We start from the raw sequence: 21131 nt of genomic DNA, 5'->3' as shown, positions 1-21131 counted from the left end.
CTAGTCCACGAAATTCTGAAAGTAATGCATATTTTTCATACATTTCTGTGCAATAGAAATTAAGTGCAGAGCTAGGTGGAAGTATGCAAGAAATGGTTGATTTTTATACGAAAGGTGATTACAAAAGAACGCCTTGAGTAAAACCACCGGGCAAAATACTCAGACGAATCTCGTCCTGGCTTCTAATATATGAGGATGCTTATTTCTCTGCTTTTTCAGCTGCTTGCCATAAATTCTTGGACTTTGACTGCATGATTTGCAAGGTATGTGCTTGGTTCTCTCTAACTTTATATTTAGCGGCAGGGCTATATTCTGAACAAGAGTTTTTCTGTCATCACCGGCTATTCCCAGTCCCGGTAAATAAAGTTTCCAATGAGCCCAAGTGCTTTTTGAGAAGAGTTTTTGATTATATTTAGATCTCTTGAGAAGTAGTCAAATGTCCTATTTTTTTTTCCAAGCCTGTTCAATCTATCATTCAATGCTATTAGTTGAACTTAGGACACAGAAAACTTTAACTATCAAAATAATTTGTATGCAGTACAGATGTTTTCAAAAAGCTGCATATTTCATTGAAACAGGAGACATCTGGATTAACATCACCTCTCCATGGCCTAATGAGTAAATATCTCACTGAACCTACAAGGTTCCGTGCTGCAACTTTTGTAAAATTATGTCAGCACTTTAATAGAGTAATAGGCAAAGAACTCAGATTAAACACGCCGCTAATTTTTTTTATTTCTGTTATTATTAATATCATTTCAGCAATTTTTATATTGAATGCTTCATAGTAGTGGTAAAACTAATTCTTTTTATAGCTGCTATTCATATTTTGATCAAAAAAACTTTGCTGACAAACTAATTTCAGATACTATTTTGGTTCTACTAAGATAACCAGTATTTTTTACTGGATCAGAAACTTTTCTAAATCGAGAATATATTTTGATAAATATTCATTAAGAAGTTGAAGATAATTTAACGTGCGGACTGATCAAATTTTATTGAGAAAATATAAATGATTATCTATATATAATTAGATCTATAAGGATTTTTGAACTATGTTAGTATGCCTGATAACTAAAGAAGATATGAGATATATTAAATGTCTAATAAAAATGAGAAAACTGTGGCATTTTATTCAAGTTTATACAGAGAGGTAAGTATTTCTCATTAGTTCTTTATTTATTGCGATGATATAATCAATAGAATGACACTTATCAGTTGAAGAGACCGGAGACACTTGTTTTCTTGCTTGATAAAATAGAAAATAGTATCTTCAAAGTATCAAATGTATGTAGGTGATCATGCAGAAAATAAACTGCCACAATCTTTTATAGTAACAGGCATTATACTGCAATTAAATGACAAACTTTTCTACAAAAGACTAGGATTTCTTTGCTCGATTTATGTTGCAAACATTATTCGGTAAATCTGTTACAGCACCCGCCTTTGGTGTAGTTGATGGGAAGCTCTCACCCATAACTAAGCGCTTGATAGTTAATTTTTACTCTATATTTCAAACAAATACTGAAGGCCCTCCCAGGTGTTTCAATAGGTTATGAAAAGGTTACAAACATCGAGAAAGTCTAAAAGTTTCAATGTTCAATGCAAACAGATAGCATATATATCGCTACGGCTACAATACTACCTTATTTTATTAGAAATTTGGGATGGAACTGCTTGAGACCTGAAATGGATGAAAGCGCTCTGCGGGCCTTTTAGTTCAATGAAATTTTTACTAGGAGCACTTAAGACTCTTCCATAATAGACAATCATGAAGAAAAATAGATTTCGACAAAAAATCGATAAAAAAATATGCTGGAAATCTTTACAATAAGAGTTCATGATGAAGAAGAGTTTCATAAAGGTCACCAATTTCTATCCTTGGAGGCTTAATGGAGAATCCGAGCGCTTGTCAAAGAGACAAGGATGGAAACTACAATACGAAAAGACGGAAGACGCGCGATATTACTTTTGTAATGCGGTGCCCAGTGTAATATACGGAAATTTTCCTTATCATTCGTAATGTATCTGTAGAATTACATATAAATGTATCCTCAAAGCTATACAATCAAAGAAGATTACCGCTTGGAAATTGAGAAGCCCGACTGCAAAGGAATCTATGCCACAAAGTTAAAGGCATTTTATAATTTTAAACTCTGTGCAGCTGAAAAATGTGTTGTAACAGCATTAGGAGGCATGAGGAGGCATGGCGTTCGAAGAATGAAAAAACTTCTGCCGCCGATTTTTTTAATGAATACGTATGGATCTTTACCGGATATATCATCGCATTCTGGTTTGTTTAACAAAGTATGACACTAGTTAAATTTATTTTGTTCCTAATCAGTAAACCATTAATAAAGCGTTTCAATTCTCAGTATCCAACCAGGCTAGCTTCAACATATTCGGATCCTTGCCCTGAGCGATTTTAATGCAAACGCCGAAATCTAAATAAGGTCTAGTAGACAATGGTACTGCATGTACGAGGTAAATGGGCACGACCCCATAATAAAATGAGGCTAAGGGCTCTCCAAGCCTTGTATAGAACTTCGCGCGCCCTTAGTATTGCTTTCTTCCGAAGAAGTTTTTGCTACGACATTTTAAAAAAGTATTAAACGCCTGCACGTTTAAAAGAAAACTGCCAGAATTGAAGGGTGTCTATCTTAAGCAGAAAAGACAAATACATCTGGAAAATTGTACTTACGGCAGTTAAATCAGAAGGTTATCAAAATGTCACTTCCAATCATCAAAGTTCATTGGCTAAATGAATCAAGAGCTTTCAGGGTTTTATGGCTATTGGATGAACTAAACATTGACTATGAAATTATTCCCTACAAAAGAGATAAAGGATTTCGTGCACCTGACGAATTGAAAAACATTCATCCGTTAGGAAGGTCTCCGTTGATTGAAATAGTGGACAGAGAAAGTGGCAAACAAAAGATCCTTGCGGAATCGGGATATATATTCCAATATATACTACAACATTTCGATAAAGACCATAAGTTGAATAATGCGGATCCTGACAAAGCCGAGGAAATTCAATATTACTTGCACTACGTCGAAGGCTCCTTACAACCTCCTCTAATGATTGAATTTATCCTTTCGAAGGTAGAACAGGCACCAATCCCATTTCCGCTTTCTTACCTTGCAAGAAAAATTACTGCAAAGATAAGTGAAGGCTATTCTCGTGGTGAACTCGCAAATCAATTAAACTTCATTGAACAGGAGCTGTTGAAGAATGATGGCTATTTGGTGGGTGGTCAATTAAGTGCAGCAGATATATTAATCAGCTTTCCTTTAGAGATGGCCTTTATTAGGAATTTTGCGAAGGAGGAGGATTATCCTAATATTCGGAAGTTTACAAAAAATATGAAATCCTTAGAGTCTCACAAAACTGCGAAAGGAAAGGCTAGTGCAGTCGGCGGCAAATTTTAAGTAAGAAAGCCCTACATAATGTTCTCAAATTTACAGTTCTATATCCTGCTTGAGTTTTTAGCGTTGGCAGCATTCACTTTACAGAGGCTGCCATAATTCATAACATATAAGTAGCGAATGGCAAATCAATCCATCATGATGAAATTGATATAAAATTATCGCAACTAGAAGGATATGATGACATCTATGCAAGAAATGTAAACTAATTTTCGGAATTATAAGTTATTATATCATTTTCCACTCTCGCATTCCGCTGCAATAACAACGAAGGTGTTGTTGTATCCTTGTTCATGATTGTATGTTAAATAATATCATTTTATGCACAATAAGTTACTTTCTATTCATCAAGCAGCAGATCTATTTTGGACAACCTTCATTATTTCGAAATTATAACTTTCTGCATTATCATTTTGGACTTCAAATATTTTGAGGTAGGGGTTGCTACATATAGAATTATTGTTCAAAAAAAAAGTTCCTGAGACCATTAATAGAAGTGCTGCTATTTAATATGTTACTGCATTCGAACTGCACGCATTAAAGACCTAGCCATTGGAGATTGAAAGTGTAAACATCCATGAACGTAGAGAAGGGAAACGCGTGAGTTACCTGATGGTTCATAGTGGAAAAAGACAGCCCCAGAGCCAAGTGAAATCGCCCTAGCTCTTCAAATAAATTAGTGTCAATAGTGCAGAAAGAATTTCAATCCAAAGTTTTTTCCTTGATAATAAAGTCAGGTACAAAACCGTAGGTCTCTTCGCGAGTCAGAAAATATCGGCCTCTTATTAACTTCATACATGGCAGAAATACGTTTATATATCACTGTTACACGAAGAGAATTAAATGGGTTAAGTGTACCTCCTAACAGCTGCGGCGACCTCTTCAATGTCTTTAGGTGTTGTTCTACAACAACCACCAATGATACGAGCTCCACTATTGATGTATCTTCTAACTACTGTATCCCAGCTATTCAGCTTATCTGTGTTTGACAACCAAATCTTTTTCTCAGTATCATAAATCTCACCACTGTTTGGATATGCTAGCAGGGGAAAATCTGGCAAATGTTCATGCAATGTGCTCAAAATATCTGGTGAGGAGTTAAAGCTGACGCAGTTGATACCTAGAAGCAAAAAGTTGGGATTAATTTTATCGCCCAAATCTTCAATCATTTGTGCAACTTCTTTCATTGTTGTGCCATCTCTTAAAGTACCATGTTCGTGAACAGATAAACCAATATAAAAGGGCTTTGAAAGTACAGCTTCATCCCAAGAAAGAATAGCCTTTATTTCGTGTATGTTGGGAATAGTTTCGAATCCAATCAAGTCTAAATTGTCGTTTGTGTTGAAATTATCCAATTGCGGCTTGAAATATTGATAATAGTCAATATTCTCCGGACGTGGACCATAATTTCCGGTAAATTCGCAACAAACGTGCGCACCCCAGGGACCAATACAGCCGATCAAATAGTTTCTATCCCCAATGCATTGCCGGGAGAAATCAACAATTCGGGAGAGAAGTCTATCATACGCTTCCATTGTTTTGATAGGTGTATTCTCAGAAACAGATTTGAAGCTTGTTTGATAAGTAATGGTCATCAGGATTTCTGCTCCCGACCTCATGAAGTCATTGTACATTTCTTTGACAATCCTTCTGTGATCCGATGACTCATCCGACCAAAACGATTCGTTGATGAATGGAATTGTTGACCAAACAGGATTGGCGACTTTGATACCCCTGTTTTCCAGCTCTGTGCCCTGACCACCATCAAGGACCAATACCTTTTGAGGGTTCTCCACTAACAATTGTTTCAATGGAATACGTACCATGTTTTCACTCAAGCTGCTTTCTGAATGATTACCGATTTAGTTGAATAAAGGTCTATCGAGGCCTGGTTGAACGAGGCTTATATTTCAGATGATATTTGGTTTCTATATAACAGAGTTAAACATTTTAACAAAAGTACCACTTTTCAGGCTGACAATTTTTTTTTCATCAGAAAGTAAAGAGGCACCGAAGTTATGACACACACTGCGTTTTCATTTTCACCAGAACGAGAATGATTTTTGAGCGCGGTCTATCACCATATGCCTGTTTTTCCTGCATCTATTGCAGCTCGCGAGCGGTCTCGCGCGGCGTCTGGCCCTGCATGTACCCTGCCTAGTGAACTTTAAGAATTGATTACCTATATGCATATATTATATAGAAAGCACTACTCATATTAACTGTATCAATCAAATATACATTTGTAGTGTTCTAGCACCAAAATCTGTAGAAACGATAATAGAAAGGCTTCGAAGAGATGAGATCTTTCTCTGCATCTCTCTGGGCATTGAAAAGTTCCTTATTTTCGACTGAGCAAGCTGTGTCGAGATCAATATTTCTGGTTTTTATGTACCAGTTTTTCCAATCCCTACGGTAAAATCTGTGACAAAAGTAAACGACTATCATAATTGGAATACTCAAACAATATTGAAAAAAACCTTCGGCTGAACTCGATTCCCCTATTGGAGCAGCTGACACGTAAATTTCACCAGCGATCAACAGTACATTTAAAATACATCCCAAAAGCCCCCCATAAATACCAAGCATTGACTTATATGCTATTTCGTCTTTAGATCTTCTTTGCGCTCTTAGTGCCATTCTGAACCTAACTTGTGACAAACAAATGCAAAACCAGGTGAAAAAAGACGAGATAGAACACAGAGCAAATAACCAAGTAAAAACTTCATCTTGCTTATTTGAAGCTACTAAGAAACCTAAAAGGCCAAATATACCACTGACGCCAATACCGACCAGAGGCCTGCCTTTTTTGTCCATATATGCAAAAATGCTAGGAAGTTGGCCGGATGCACCTAAGGCTTGAATTAGCCTTGAAGATGCATAAACACAGGAGTTGCATACTGAAACAACTGCGACTAAAATGACAACATTCATGAAATTCGATACTTTCCCTCCCATAGAACCTGTATTACTTAGCGCAATGACAAAAGGAGAGGCTGTGATATCTTCGCTAGTTGAACCACTAAGCAGTCTTGGATCAGTATAAGGGACTAAACACCCAATAATTACAACTGTGGTAATGTAAAAAATGGCGATCCTCCAAAATGTTCCTTTCGCAGCCCGAGATATGGCTGAAATGTTTTTTGACTCAGTACTTGTTAAAAGCACTAATTCACTTCCCCCGAATGAGAATGCTGCTGAAACGAAGGTATTACATAAGTTCTTGAAAACTGGTTCAGCAAAAGAACCAGGGTTATGCCAATAACGGGTACCAATATACCCAGTGGTGCCTGGTCCACCTCCTGCAATCAAGACTATACCAATAACGATGAAAATTATAATTGCTAAGATTTTGAAAATTGACAAAACAAATTCAGTCTCCGCAAACCCTTTGACACCGAAGAGATTTAAGCCCATGATAAAAACATAAAAAATGGCCACCCAAACAGCAGGGTTAACACTACTGTTCCAATAGCTTATTGTGAGTGAGCAACCAATTAATTCACTTGGGAATGATATTAACCAAGAGAGGGCATAGTTTGTAGCGACAGTAAAACCTATTGACTGGTCTATAAATCTGCTAACATGAGTTGCATACGAGCCAGAAACAGGAAATTGACACGACAACTCTGCTGCGCTCTGAACTACGCAAAACATTGACGTACCGACGAGAAGAAAACCTATCAACAGAGATGCTGGTCCAGAAGCCAACGAGTAGCCTAAACCTATAAATAGGCCTGTCCCTAAAGTTCCTCCTATCGCAATCATAGTTAAGTGCCTCTGGCTTAGCACTTTTTGGTAGGGTTGAGATGCCAGATTCAATTGAATCTTTTCTTGATCAGTGAGCTCACTGATTTCCGCATCTTCCGGTACCGTGCAAAGTTCATTTGGCCTGAATGAATCTTTTATCCTATTTATTAACGAACCTGAATGATCTGAACGTGCTTCTACTGCTGTTGAGGTAGTCTCTGTTTTAGTGAACTTGTCAGACTCTGTTTCCATATTCATTACGTAGATTTACCACCAAGTCGAAAATATAGGAAAGAGAGAAGCAAATACCACCGAAGGGTCAAGCAAATACCACTACAGCCAGTCTAGAAGAGCAAAAACCTTTCGTTTCCAAATTTTTATCGTTATATTCTGTACCGCTCTACCTTACAGGACCAATATATATTCATAAACATTTTCATGAGATGGCGTCAAAAACTGATGCTTATCATATTTCGCTTGGTGCGGCTGCCTTAAAAGAACAATATGAAAATTTTTATTTTCAATATCACTTGCGCGCCCTTACAAGGCAGAATAAACATTTCTATTACTAGAAAAAGTAACTTGAATTTCTTTTTCGCTACCCTGTGAAAAAAAGACTTCAGCTTGAAATGCATTGAAGATGCTAACATTTAGCGTGGAAAAGAAAATGTGTCGGGCATCGAACAATTCTAATATTCCAATTGGGATGGACGGCAAATAATATGGAACCTATTTATCTCTTTATGGCAGGCAGCGGCCGCCTGAAAATGATGTAAGCACGTAGATATTGCTGCACCTGACGTATAGCCATAGCTGATGGTGGCTCTAAGGAGTGAATTACTCACTGCATTGTCTAATACTGTGAAGTCACACAGCACCATCCGCTTGAAGCGCTACACCTTGAAAAACGTTATTCAAGGTGATTAGCTGCGGCAGGCTGAAGCTGACTCTCAGGCACTTCACTCATCCTTTCCACGAAGCATCTCTGGTCAAGTTCATTTGTAAGGTGATTCAAAGTGGCTGTGACAGTAAATATAGAGGATTAACTTCATTGCACACTTTGAAACAACCCCCACCACTGCAACGATTTTTGAAGGCAGCTTGAAGAACCAAGTATTCAAAGATATGCACCTTTTTTTAGGACAGGAACTAAGGATGCTCATATCTATATGTTATTCCTCAAATGTCAGACATTTCTGAAAAAAGGCTACATGCTTAATAAAGCAAAGAGATAGCTAAACTTTCTCCAAAAGATTGCGTTAAGTACAAAGAGTCATTTGGAGGTTGAAGTTACAAACGCATTTATCAAAAACTAGTAAAAAAAGAAAGCGTGCTCGGTATTAGGTGCGGAGGAAAAAGTGTAAGCACCATTACTATCTGATACACTTATAATTCATCATTAGCGTTGTTCCCAAATTACAAGAGGAGAGACTGTGACTCAAACATCTATAAGGGAAAAAACAATCAACGAAAAGCTCACAATCTACTTAAGACTCCGACATGAGAACACTTCGTTGAAAACGCCTTCAAAAACTGCTGTTGGATTCCTGAATAGTAATGTTCCACAGACGGTTGCCAAAAGGTTCAAACTATAAAACATCTCTCAGATCAACCGACTGATTATACCACTCTTTCGTCCACTTTCTTATTCTTTTTCCGTAGTAGAAGCTCGGAAGAGCTAAGAGCGCGATGCCAAAGTTAATCACAGCCAACGCTATGTACGTATTTTCAGTTCCAGAGGCATCCAACCAGTCGGAGCATACAAACGTAAAAATACACGAAATAGAATTGTTGATAATAGCTGTGCAAACCATCCCTTCCAATACCATATCTGGATAGCAATCCATTAAATATGCCATCGCAATATCACCTGAACAGCCCCAACTAAAACCTATAAAACCCAGGCCGACATAAATAACTTGCCAAGGCAAGCTGCGGTCTGATCCAATGCCAAACATTAGCAGTCCAGCAGGTCCAATTAAAGCTGCAGCTAATGAGAAATACAATCTATACTCGGCCTCTAAAATACCATTGTTTCTTCTAGCCATCCAAAGGACAAAATAATCACTGAAAATTCCTGCATATACACAACCAATTACGGCTCCTATTAGTGTTGGGACATTCATAATTGCGACACCGTAGTCACTGTAATTCCAAGGAGGATCATAGAAGTAAGTGTCCTCTGTAGTCAAATAAAATGATAGGAAGACATCTTGAATGCCCCAAAACAATCCTGACAACCAGACTGGAGGAAACAATAACATTCTTAGGTTGAAGAATAAATATTTGAAGTACTGCTTTAACCCCCAACCCTTCAAATTGGTGGCCTTCGTGATGATGGCAATTCTTTTGTGATAAGGCAGGAGGCCTTCCGATTTACCATCTCTCAAATTGTCTATTAAATCATCTTCAAATTTACCTTCTACATCATTCGCTTTGTCATCGATCTGACCCTCACTTGTGTTATCATGCATCTCATTGTCATTAACAATATCTTCTTCAGTTATATTCCTTTCCCTAGTTTGCATTGCAGCTAATCCTTTCATTTTTTCGGACACAGAATAGGCTGATCTGTTATCAGATGTATTCGGATCATCATTCAATGAGCGCAGTTTGGGATTTAATGGAGTCACGTACCTATTTCTATCAAAGTAAGTTTCCTCGAGACCGAATATAAGTGCTATAAGCAACCCTCCTGAAATTATTGTAGCAACCCAGCCCACCCATCTAAAAGTTGCCAAAGAAGCAATATAACCAGCAATTAGCGGTCCTAAAAAAGTACCAATACTTGTGCATAAAATGTAAACGGTCAGCACTGAACCTATTTGATGTTGAAAGTAAATATCATTCAGAGACAATTGAACCTGGGCCTCTGCGCATGATTCACTTATGCCGACGAACAATTGCGACCAAATTGTGTCAGCAGTCCTTCTTGCGAGAGCAAACCACATGGCACCGAAAAGACCAAGTGTTGTGCAAATCAAGTAAGTTATTTTCCTGCCATACAGGGAAGAAAGCGGGGCAAGAAGCAACGTAGCGCAACCCACACCCAGAAATAAAACACCTGCCCCCGTGTTCATGGAATCATAAGAAATACCATAGATTTCATTTAGTGAATCTTGCGTTGCTCCAGCGTCATTGCTGGTAGCAGCAGTGAAGGCAGTGACAAAAGACAACAAACCAAAGTGAATGAGTTTTCTCCATTTTGGCCAGTTTAATGGATCGTTAGGCGAGTCAGATGGCTGCGGTATCAGTACAACATCATTTTTATCTTTTTTTAGGACTTTAAAAGCATCATTGACCGGCGTTCCAGGGACCCCGGAGGCATAGATATTGAAAGTACCAGGTATATATTCTGGATGGCTTCTATCGGTATATTTATCCATAAGTTGTCATCAATACATGTATATTCCTTATCTTTTCATGGTTATTATCATTGAAATTTTTCGAGACACGAGGTTTTCCGCTCATTTTGTACAAAAAGTGCTGTGATCCATCCCATTCTATTTAATCAAGATGGTATGCGTTTTTACAGCGAGTGGAAAACTCGCCGTCCTAAATACATTACACCCAATTGATCATATCACAGCAAAATCTTTCATCTCATAAGCCCTATGATAGTCACTGGAAATAGTAAGGGCTCTCCGCATTATCCTAAATAGGATACGGATTCAAACGTACTAATTCTCACTACTTGGAAGTGTAGCACAAAAAAACATGTTCCACCAAACATTATAATATTCGATGAAACATTCTTCAAAAATGGGAGAGCTTTACGACAAATGACAAATATTATGAGCTACCTCTTCAGCCTTATTGTTAAGCATAACGGTTTTCCGCGATTTGGCGGCTTGCTGCTTTACATAGGGAGACATTGGTGAATTTGTAGTTGGCTACCTATTATTAATTAGACTATAATACTTCGGCTTCAAACTTACCTCCAAAAATCAAACATCTGTAGTACGAATTGACCTCCATTCGATCAATGTCATTGCTACCAACATCAAATTACAGCAAAAATAAAGTGCTCTGAAACACACGCGAAACCCTATTCACATAATATATTCCCTGCTTTTGTTTATTTTGAGATGCGGGCTGTTGTAAGCCCTGCGCTTGGTCAACCCTGCTTGCAAATCACAATCATCAGGATTAGCTCACAATGAGTTCGAAATATATTTACTCAGATACAATACAAAATACCAAAAGATCTAACTTTGACTAGGGTTCTGCTTGAAGACAAAAGCAATTCTTTTTCTTAATACCTATTCGAACGCTCAAAATGTTGGTTTTGGAGCGACGAAAGGATTTGTATCCTCGGAGTGAGGGTACAACAATTGCGATCTCCACTTTATCCTAATGTGATTCTCCAATTGCGGCTACATCGTACTTTTGACAACCTAATGCGCTGTACTATAACCTTTCAGGCTGAACTAATGCACTTCTCTTGAAATGGCCCATGTTTTTTAAGCACTCATTGAACAAGAATTAAAAATGTCGAATCATACCATTTTCAGTTTGAGTATCAGGCACTACCCGATTGTAAAGAGGTTGCTTTTTCTACCTTCAAGAGACCTAAAATGTCAAGTTTGAGATTTTTAACAAATCGAGAAAAAACAGAAATCTGACCTCAGAGTTTTGAACTCCACATTTGAGTCTTCGCTATCGTTATCCGTAGGCGATGGGGTTCTTTACGATTATTCAACCGCGTTGGATTGTAGGTCGGTAGGCATTTGATGAAACGTTGACGCACCTTCAAGGTCCTGTTTATTTTGCACTGCCGAAACTTTAAGACGAAACAAATTCAGAATTTCAAACTGATTGATAATACAGTTAGACGAGTATATCAAACATAGATGTTAAAAATCGAAATATTTGTTTTCGTACAAAGTCTCATTTGAGCAGGGTTTTTTCAATATTCTTTTTGTTCTCGCGTCATCGACTGAGTGCTGCAGATTTTATCTACTTGAGTTGAGTGAGTGAGCATCCGAAATTTCCAAAAAGCTAGAGTGCTCAGGTAGCGCATAATAGTAAATTTACACACAATTGTTATTTGCTCAGAATCGCTTTCGTCTAGGAAAAATTTCGTTGTATTTAATGAGGTACAAGAACTACTAAAAGATGGCTCCACTAGTCTGGAATATACTAGCGACGAAGGCTACTTCAAAATGAAGTTCCTTTGTCTGTTATATTTTGCTATAGCGTCATCAAGTGCTCTAGTATTGGTGGACTCGACATTGGCATCAGCTTGTGTCTATTATGAGAAAGGGTTCGACTGGGGTTGTGGTACGCACTCCAATGGAATGAAAGCTTACACATGTCGATGTGGAAATGTAAATTGGCTGGGTACTATAACCAACTGTATAAACAGTAACTCGAAAAGCAGGCACGTTGTGGACCACGCTTTCAAACATATAGCAGGAAGATGCCTCTCAAGAGGAAATTTCCATTACTCATTGGATGATATGTGGAAATTTTATGAAAATGGAACTCGGTATCTGAGAAATCCCACTAAGAATGATGAAGAATCCGAAGTATTTACTACGCTTCTGGTGAATCAAACCGATTTTGATTGGTACTATAGTAAATTCAAAGGATTTACCTTTGAAGTTGAAAGAAGTCAATGGTTCGGTTGGGGCCTGGTGTTTTATTGGGCTTCAATCATTGCCATAGCTTCATTGTTTAATATTAGTAACAGGTATATTGGCTTCAAATTATTTTCTAAAAGCTTTCGGAAACACTTGGCGATTCCTCCTTTGGTTCGTATAGGCAATACGACCAGCAGATATGCCGACCTACTCCTGCCTGACGCCTTTCGAACACGTCTTGAGGTATTGATAGTTGGTGTGTTTGTTTGCCTATCAATCATCTCTGTTGGTGTTGGTTACGAACTTCAAACCCCTCATCCATATCTGACTAATCGCTGGTTCATGAATCTGGTCTTGGTTAGTTACAGAGTGGATTTAATGTCGATGTCATTGTTTCCTGTCATTTATTTCTTTGGGATTCGTAATAATCCTTTTATCAAAATTTCTGGGCTCAGCTATTCTACATTTAACTACTTTCATAAATGGTGCGCATATGTATGTGCTATCTTAGCTTTCATCCACTCAATAATTTGGACAACATACTCTATCAAAGAAGGCGGGTATAAAATGTGGTGGAATGATGCGTATTGGAAATGGGGAATTGCAGCTATGACCCTCCTGGGTCTGCTAGTTTTTCATGCTGCTAAGCTAATTAGAGACATTGCGTACGAAGTTTTCCTCTTTCTCCATAGATTTATGAATATCTTCTTTATCATTTGCATGTACTATCACTGCATCAGCCTAGGTTGGCTCGGCTGGATATGGTCGATGGCTGGCATTTTAGGTTTCGAATACATGATGCGAATTATAAGAATTATGTTAAGTGGAGGGTTCCAAAAAGCCGAGTTGACATATTGCGGAGATTCTGTCCTAAAAATGACGATTAGAAAGCCGAAATTCTTCAAATATGGATGTGGTTCATTCTCGTTTATATATTTTGTTGATTTTCATGACCCTTGGTATTATCCATGGCAATCGCATCCATTTACACTTCTTTCAACTCCTGAGAGTGTTGACGAGAAGCTGATTGTGTACTTCAGGGCAAAAAAAGGAATGACAAATCACCTATTGAAGAAAATCTTTTCATCGGGAGAATGCACCATAAGTCACAGAATTATCATCGAGGGCCCCTACGGCAATAATGTGTCTGTGGCGCATCCTAATAATAAGGTTGTTGGTATAGCTGCAGGTCTTGGGGTTACAGCTGTGTACGCTTACTTTTCCAAAATCGCAAAAAACAAACAATCCACAATAGTAAATAAGTTTATCTGGATTATAAGGAACAGAGATCATATTTCATGGTTCAGGAAAGAGTTAGAATGGTTGAAGTCAAAAGATTGCGAGATAGCAATAGTTACTACTTCACAGATTTCAATTGAAGACTCGTTCATTACATTTAATGACAAAGAATCCACGGAAGAATTTTGTTTTCGAGATCTGGGCAAAAGGCCGGACCTGGTGCAGATAATTTCAAATGAAATAACAGCCGCATGTGAAGAACGCAATGATCTGACTTTTATAGCATGTGGACCCTCTTCTTTTAACAGAGAATTAAGAGCAGCAATCTCTCAGAAAACCTGTAACAGTTTATCTATTGCAGTTGATTACAAGGAAGAGAGCTTCACTTGGTGAGAATACCGAGGTGTGGAATGGCCAATGTTCCTAAATGCATCATATCTGATTATTTATTTCAGACTCGAATCATCTCTTTGATCTATCCTGCTATGTGAATGGACTATTTACGACTATAAGTATCTTATGTTACGTGCCAGCAGACGCAATGTCGAATGCCATAAAAGCTGATAAAAAATATGGTGGCACCGAAGACTTTCTTTGATTTGGATTGTGGATCTACATCATATTTTGTCATCGAATGGGCATATTTTTAATTAAGGTAAAGAAAGATTGTGTATCACAGTATCGGAAACGGTAAGAACGTCCAACCAAAAATTCTTCATTCTCCTCCTCTGCACAAACATGGAGGTCTATAGTTGATGACGCGAAGGGTTTGTAGCTAAGTACCTTAATGCTAACTGAAGTAAAAGTTGGCAACTCTACGAAAGACTAAGTGTTGTGAGAGCGGGAAGAATTCCTTCAATAGTCGTGGTCGGTTGATCTCGCAAAATCGTCTTAGCCGTTCAGAAATTAGGAAAAGATATGCCATGACAGCTGTCGCACTTATTGTAAAAATCTCTAGAGAGAAGAGTATTCTCGGCTAAACATACTGTCATTTGCATGTCTTAAGATTTGTTCATTGTCTGGAGCTTATGGTGAGTGCTGCAAATTGATGGATTATTTGAGAGTGCGCGATATTGATATACAATGAAAACTAGTTGTAATACTTCCACTGCAAAAGGTGAAAGCGCCTTCGAAGAAAACTACGTGTACCAGAAAATTTCAACCTAGAGTGCTAATTGCAGTAAATTTGTAGCCTCATGATAAATTATCTTTATTGTAAGAAATGTAATATGTGCAGTCATTTGATAACAGTCTACTTCTTCGGAATTATATATTGGCGATGTGAACCTCGGCATTGCGCACCGCGGCAAGATTTCTGATAGCCGCGGTAAAGTACGTTACTCAGCCTTGATATTCAAATTAATTTTCTTACCGCGCTTTATCAAATACAGAGAATTTATGATAGGCAACAATGATTAGCAGCAGTTGCTATGTGCTGAAATGTCAAAAGGTATAAATAAATTGCTTCATATTGCAATAGTAAGGCCATATGAGGCATTGGAATTTTACAAGAGATGCGTAGCTGATTGGCGACAAGTTGCAAGTCAGTAAATATCGAATCGTTCAGAATCAGCGAAGCACATATATAAGCCGTTCTTTTAAGAAAAAACATGACAGAAGTAAAGTTGCGTACTGCCAGTCAAAATATATTGAAAGCTAGTATGGCGGGCTCACTATCTATTGTGCCAGGGAGATTAAACGAGACAATAATCAAGACCGGCTTACATTTTGGCTGTGCTTCAAAGTGGGGCGATGAACATCATGAGTTTGGAATGCGAAGATTAGCAGGGACCTCTGTGGATGGAGAAATCAAAGACTGGTTCATTATGGAATGCAAACTGCTTGGATGCAGTATTATCATCGACAGAATCGGTAACATATTTGCTGTCTTTTCAGGGAAAAAAAGAGGTAAGCCCACAGCAATTGGGTCGCACTTGGATACTCAACCTGAGGCTGGAAAATATGATGGAATATTAGGAGTTTTAGCCGGTCTGGAGGTTTTGAGAACTTTTAAGGAGAATGGCTATGTTCCTAACTTTGACGTGTGTGTAGTTTGCTGGTTTAATGAAGAAGGTGCCCGCTTTCCGAGATATTGTATGGGTTCCAGCGTGTGGGCGAATAGGTATGATATCGAAGATGCATATGGAATGAAATCTGTTACTGAAAGCACCTCCGAAACCGTGTACGACTCATTGAAAAAGATTGGATATCTAGGGGAAACGCCAGCATCATACCGAGAAAATGAGATAGATGCACACTTTGAGTTGCATATTGAGCAGGGGCCAGTCCTCGAGGATGAAAAAAAGAAAATAGGAGTAGTTACTGGGGTACAGGCATGCTATTGGGAATTGTTCACCGTCACAGATACCGGAAGTCATGCCGGAACCACACCAAGGAGGTTAAGAAAGGATGCCTTATTGATGTCTGCAAGAATGATACTGAAAGCTGAGGAGATTGCTATCAGGTGGGGCGGCTTATTTACTTGTGGTGTCATAGAAGCTAAGCCCTCATCGGTTAATATTGTTCCCGGTAAGGTGTCCTTTACGCTGGATTTCCGACATGAATCTGATGAAATACTGAGTAGCATGCTCAGAGAAACGAAATCAGCGTATGATGAAATGATCAAGGAAAATGAAAGTGGCGAATTGTCATGGACTTCAGAATTACTTGTCAATACGCCCGTTGTAGAATTTGACGAAAAATGTATCAAGTGCGTTTCTAAGTCAGCGAGAGATCAATTCCCCGATACCGATATTAGGGAAATTTGGTCAGGAGCAGGGCATGATTCATGTCAAATAAATTTTCGGGTTCCAACTTCAATGATATTCATTCCTTCAAAGAATGGATTATCTCATAACTACCGGGAATATTCTTCTCCGGAACAAATCGAGGATGGCTTTAAAGTACTTCTAGGTTCCATTATAAACTATGATAACATGAGACTTGACCGAGGCTTTTGATGAATGCGCCACACGGATATGAATCAGGGATAATTCCATCTTCAATTTCATCTTTAGGATGGTCCTTTAAACAAGTCAAGTAATAATACGAGTAAACATACACCTTCAGGACCAGGATCTTTGACATGAAGGACAGCATTATAGATGCACAGCTTTTCTCAAATGCCTACCCACAGCGTAAAGAAAAACTTGTTTATATAGCGCGAGATTTCTTAATGTATTAAATATCATTTTTTCTGGAGATAAAGTTTGATCAAGGCCCAAAGACTAAGGTAACACAATTTAAAAGTACGTGTGGGTTACATGCTCTACGAGATTGAACAATATTGAATACATGTTTTGGTGATCAGATAAATTATCAACTCGTCGGTCTGCTTTGTGATTAATTATATAAGGTTCGTTTAGAGATCTTCATCTAAAGATAGATAGTTTCAATTTCATTTTGTGAATTAGTGTTCGAAAACTCATACCTCTCTAGAACTGAACATCGCAATCTTACTATCAGTCTCTCAAAGATAATGTATGAAGAAATTCGAGCATGATCGAAACTACCAAGGGAGTCTCACTGAGAATTGTTAAACGTAGAAAACTGCGAGATATCAAATGTAGTTAAGAAGCAATGCATCTGTTGTCTTTGAGTGAGATCTGAAACGAACATTTTAGATCACCCATAGCCCCATTTAGGAAAGGTACATATCAAAATGTAATTGATATAATGATTAAAATTAATATTTCTGACAATAAAATTATTTGCAAAAAGTTCTGATAAGACTCATTTTTCTAAAGACTTGAGGAAGCAAGGCATTTTTAATTATCTTTGTTGAGCTTATTGATGTTTGTTGCTTCCTTTGGTACTAATTGACCTTCACATTTAATATACTTATATGAATACTCACGGCAATCCTTTTTGTAATCCGACCAGACAAGAGGACACTTCTTTCTTTAATAAACTCGTCGGCTGTAAAAACAAATATTTTTTTGCTGATAAAAGTGGGGTGCTTGTTGAGAAAGCGAATAACATTTCTTCGCTTGAGGAAGTTTTAAATATCGTTTGCTTGTTCTTCCATCCTCAGATCAAAACAGGTTTTCAAAATGAAAGTTTATCGCTCTATCTTCACAAAGGTTCCCAAGCTCCAACGGTTGCGTATTCTCGGAGGAAGATTGAATTTTGCAGTCTTCATCATTACGTGAGTTATCAAACAGCTTGCTTATTGAATCTCAGAGTCTAAAATGGAGCTAAATATTCCTTTCTGGGTTCTCATCTGTAGATGCTTTCATGATCTTAAATCCTGAACTCTGGACTATGATACACTTATTAAAGAAAAAAGTTGAGAGCCACGTGAAAGAATTCATCGTCGTCCCTACCTTTTGGTAAAAGAGAACCTCCGAACTGAAAACGACCTGTATCCATCACCTATCCAAAAAACGGAAAAGTAAGATAGGTCCTTTGTCATGAAAATTTGGGGGAGGCTTAATGGGGAAATGAATTTAGAAAGCAAACCGCTAACATTACTAAAGTGATTGATTTAAGTAGTGCTGAATTTTCAGTCCATGGAAATTGTTATAATGCAACGTATATTAGAAGATTGAGAAAGATTCGCCATTCTATAGTGGACCCGATGCGCTTTGAAAATATACCGTGATTCACATGGTACTTGTTTCTACATATGAATGGAAAGGTTCGTTAGCTGCACTACGTTTGTGGTGCTGTACCCAGCAACTTTTTTCATTCATTTCTTTATAGTCACTTAACTTACTTAATTCAGAGCTAAAGGTTAGTTTCATTAGTAGCAAATATTGTTAAAAAAAGTGGACAGTAAAATTTTGTTGACTAGAATGACCATGGAACTGGAATCATTGCTATTCGCAATAAAAACGATGCAGATATTAAGCAAATTCAGCACTATAGCTAAACATGAATAATGGAGAACGCAAACTTAAAAACTTTTGAAAGTATCTGACTCCAAAGCTGAATGTATTCCGCAGTAAGCCTTTTTCAAAAGAGGGCTTGAAAATTCCCTACCTCTGAGTCTGCAAAGAGTGTGCAATTTGATCATGCGCTCACAACCCTGTATTCTGTTGTTGTTTTGTATCAATGCTTCAAAGGACAGGTATAGGAGTGGGGTTTTAGGAATTGATTTCCTTACGAATGATGTCTCGAAATCAGAGGTTTAGTGCCTGTGTGTTTTTTGCGTTGAGTCTATGCTTTACTGCGATCGCATACCCAATTTGTCTCTACCAATTTCGTCAGAAAAATAGTAGTGCTTGAATCATTTGTTATATTCTGAGACTTCGGCATTAATTGAAAGACTGAGAAGCGTCTTTTCTGTGCCTTCCCTCTTTGAATTCAACTACTTTTGAACTATTACTGTAGTAAGGAAGGAATCTGCTGTACATAGTTACAGCTGCATTTTTTTCTCAACGTCCTAAAATATGTGTTACATAAAAATATAAAGAGAAGCGACACTTGTTTCCCTCAGTTATAGCAGTAGAGCAGCAGCACCAATAATAACTGAACCGAATGCATAATCTAGTTTACCACCAGCGTTTGCGGTTTGAGCAGTTAGAGAAGCTGAGGATGTGGCAAGCGAGCTGACAGATGATACCTGAGGTTGAATGGAAGGAGATGTACTCGAGTTTGCACTTTCTGTAGGGAAAACAGTTGCAGGGACCAGGGTACTTGAAATCGATCCTTCCAAGTTCGATGCTATCTCCACCTTGGAGCTTGTTAGAGGACAGTACGTTGTATAAGTTGTAAACTCATTTGTCACAGTTGTAACACCAGTGGTGTAAACACTTTCTGAGCATAAGTTATCAGAGCATGAGGTCACTGTGATAAGTTTTGTTGACAAAGGTGATGTTTTTGTTTCAGTAATAATAGTACTATTTTTACTGTAACCAGCCCATGTTTCCGAAGCAGGAGCAGGAGCAGGAGCAGAAGCAGAAGCAGGAGCCGAGGCAGGAGCAGAAGCAGGAGCCGAGGCAGGAGCAGAAGCAGGAGCAGAAGCAGGAGCAGAAGCAGGAGCAGAAGCAGGAGCAGAAGCAGGAGCAGAAGCAGGAGCAGAAGCAGGAGCAGAAGCAGGAGCAGAAGCAGAAGCAGAAGCAGGAGCAGAAGCAGAAGCAGGAGCAGAGGCAGGAGCAGAAGCCGAAGCCGAAGCAGGAGCAGGAGCAGAGGCAGGAGCAGAAGCAGGAGCAGAGGCAGGAGCCGAAGCCGAAGCAGAAGCAGAAGGTGGATTCAATCCAGCATCATTAGGTGCATTAGGTCCGCAATAATCTGTTAAGGAACACTGCATTCTACTCCCAGCTGCGATCCCTTGGCAGGCTTCGCTAATACTTTGAGGAACGTCATAAATGACCATATCAGTCTCTCTAGTTGGGACTCCTTGCTCTGCAAAAACTTGATATGACATATGGAAGCCTACTGCAAACTCTTCCAAAGTTCTTAATGCATCAGCATGTTGATCAGGATAATAAGAAATCACCGAGCCAGATTCACTTTGACATGCAATTCCCCTACCGAAAACGCCAAGATCTTGGAAAAAATCTGGTATCCATTCACCATTGGCCAATGTGTTATAATTGAATTGGACGGCAATTGGAAGTAGCTGTGGTAAAGACATTGGTAGAATATTATTTCAAAAATCGACTTATTATTATTTCTTGAATAGTTAGAATAAGAGACAAAACAGCTTTGATAAAGGTCGTGCCGGTCCAACGCAAAAAATTAACAATGCACAATATATATATATATATGAAGATGTAATGTTTGAGGTGTCTTTTCTGTCCAGTTGCACTTCACAATCGGACATCGCCCAAGGTGCATCTGCTCGTCGAACACACTTTGGATTGCCAAGTACGATATCTACGCCATGCACGATAAGTACGCCAAGCTCGTCTTTTAAAAAATGGAACTACCATTTCTCGATTGTGCAAAAACTTTTTTACTTCCGGTACAGTAGTTTTTTTTTCGATACCGTATTTTGTTTCAAATCCGGAAAGTTCTCCTTTCCGATACACGTTCTTCAGTGACCTGGAAGTTTAGTTTTTCTCTTTATGGACAGGCAGCAAGACATGCGTCTAAAAAGGGAGAATACTGGTAACCGTTTTTGATTTCCCTTAACAACACTTCCGAAAGTGGAAGTGCATGCCACGTTTTAATCTTTCTCGA

At 38.4% G+C, this 21131-nt stretch overlaps 7 protein-coding genes across 7 annotated transcripts; 3 read left to right on the top strand and 4 right to left on the bottom strand.

Moving 5' to 3' along the window:
- Positions 1-2727: 2727 nt before the first annotated feature.
- On the top strand, positions 2728-3432 carry GTT1 (bifunctional glutathione transferase/peroxidase; the record flags this gene model as incomplete). The annotated part of the gene is made up of 1 exon (XM_037285912.1): positions 2728-3432. One exon carries the CDS (start codon positions 2728-2730, stop codon positions 3430-3432), a length of 705 nt encoding a protein of 234 aa, XP_037141807.1.
- An 845-nt stretch (positions 3433-4277) lies between these two features.
- Positions 4278-5255, bottom strand: SAM4 (S-adenosylmethionine-homocysteine S-methyltransferase SAM4; the record flags this gene model as incomplete). Its single annotated transcript, XM_037285911.1, has 1 exon — positions 4278-5255. The coding sequence occupies one exon, from the start codon at positions 5253-5255 to the stop codon at positions 4278-4280; it is 978 nt and encodes a 325-aa protein (XP_037141806.1).
- Positions 5256-5682: 427 nt separating this feature from the next.
- SAM3 (bifunctional polyamine/amino acid permease SAM3) lies at positions 5683-7437 on the bottom strand (the record flags this gene model as incomplete). Its single annotated transcript, XM_037285910.1, has 1 exon — positions 5683-7437. One exon carries the CDS (start codon positions 7435-7437, stop codon positions 5683-5685), a length of 1755 nt encoding a protein of 584 aa, XP_037141805.1.
- A 1331-nt stretch (positions 7438-8768) lies between these two features.
- HOL1 (Hol1p) lies at positions 8769-10565 on the bottom strand (the record flags this gene model as incomplete). The annotated part of the gene is made up of 1 exon (XM_037285909.1): positions 8769-10565. The coding sequence occupies one exon, from the start codon at positions 10563-10565 to the stop codon at positions 8769-8771; it is 1797 nt and encodes a 598-aa protein (XP_037141804.1).
- Positions 10566-12344: 1779 nt separating this feature from the next.
- FRE1 (ferric/cupric-chelate reductase) lies at positions 12345-14396 on the top strand (the record flags this gene model as incomplete). Its single annotated transcript, XM_037285908.1, has 1 exon — positions 12345-14396. The coding sequence occupies one exon, from the start codon at positions 12345-12347 to the stop codon at positions 14394-14396; it is 2052 nt and encodes a 683-aa protein (XP_037141803.1).
- A 1217-nt stretch (positions 14397-15613) lies between these two features.
- HG535_0A00130 (M20 family metallo-hydrolase) lies at positions 15614-16963 on the top strand (the record flags this gene model as incomplete). Its single annotated transcript, XM_037285907.1, has 1 exon — positions 15614-16963. One exon carries the CDS (start codon positions 15614-15616, stop codon positions 16961-16963), a length of 1350 nt encoding a protein of 449 aa, XP_037141802.1.
- A 2480-nt stretch (positions 16964-19443) lies between these two features.
- Positions 19444-20583, bottom strand: HG535_0A00120 (uncharacterized protein; the record flags this gene model as incomplete). The annotated part of the gene is made up of 1 exon (XM_037285906.1): positions 19444-20583. One exon carries the CDS (start codon positions 20581-20583, stop codon positions 19444-19446), a length of 1140 nt encoding a protein of 379 aa, XP_037141801.1.
- Positions 20584-21131: the final 548 nt, after the last annotated feature.

The sequence above is a fragment of the Zygotorulaspora mrakii genome, chromosome 1, assembly GCF_013402915.1.
Source record: "Zygotorulaspora mrakii chromosome 1, complete sequence".
Taxonomy (NCBI): domain Eukaryota; kingdom Fungi; phylum Ascomycota; class Saccharomycetes; order Saccharomycetales; family Saccharomycetaceae; genus Zygotorulaspora; species Zygotorulaspora mrakii.
The sequence above is the reverse complement of the archived record's forward strand: the minus strand, read 5'-3'. Positions and strand labels throughout refer to the sequence as shown.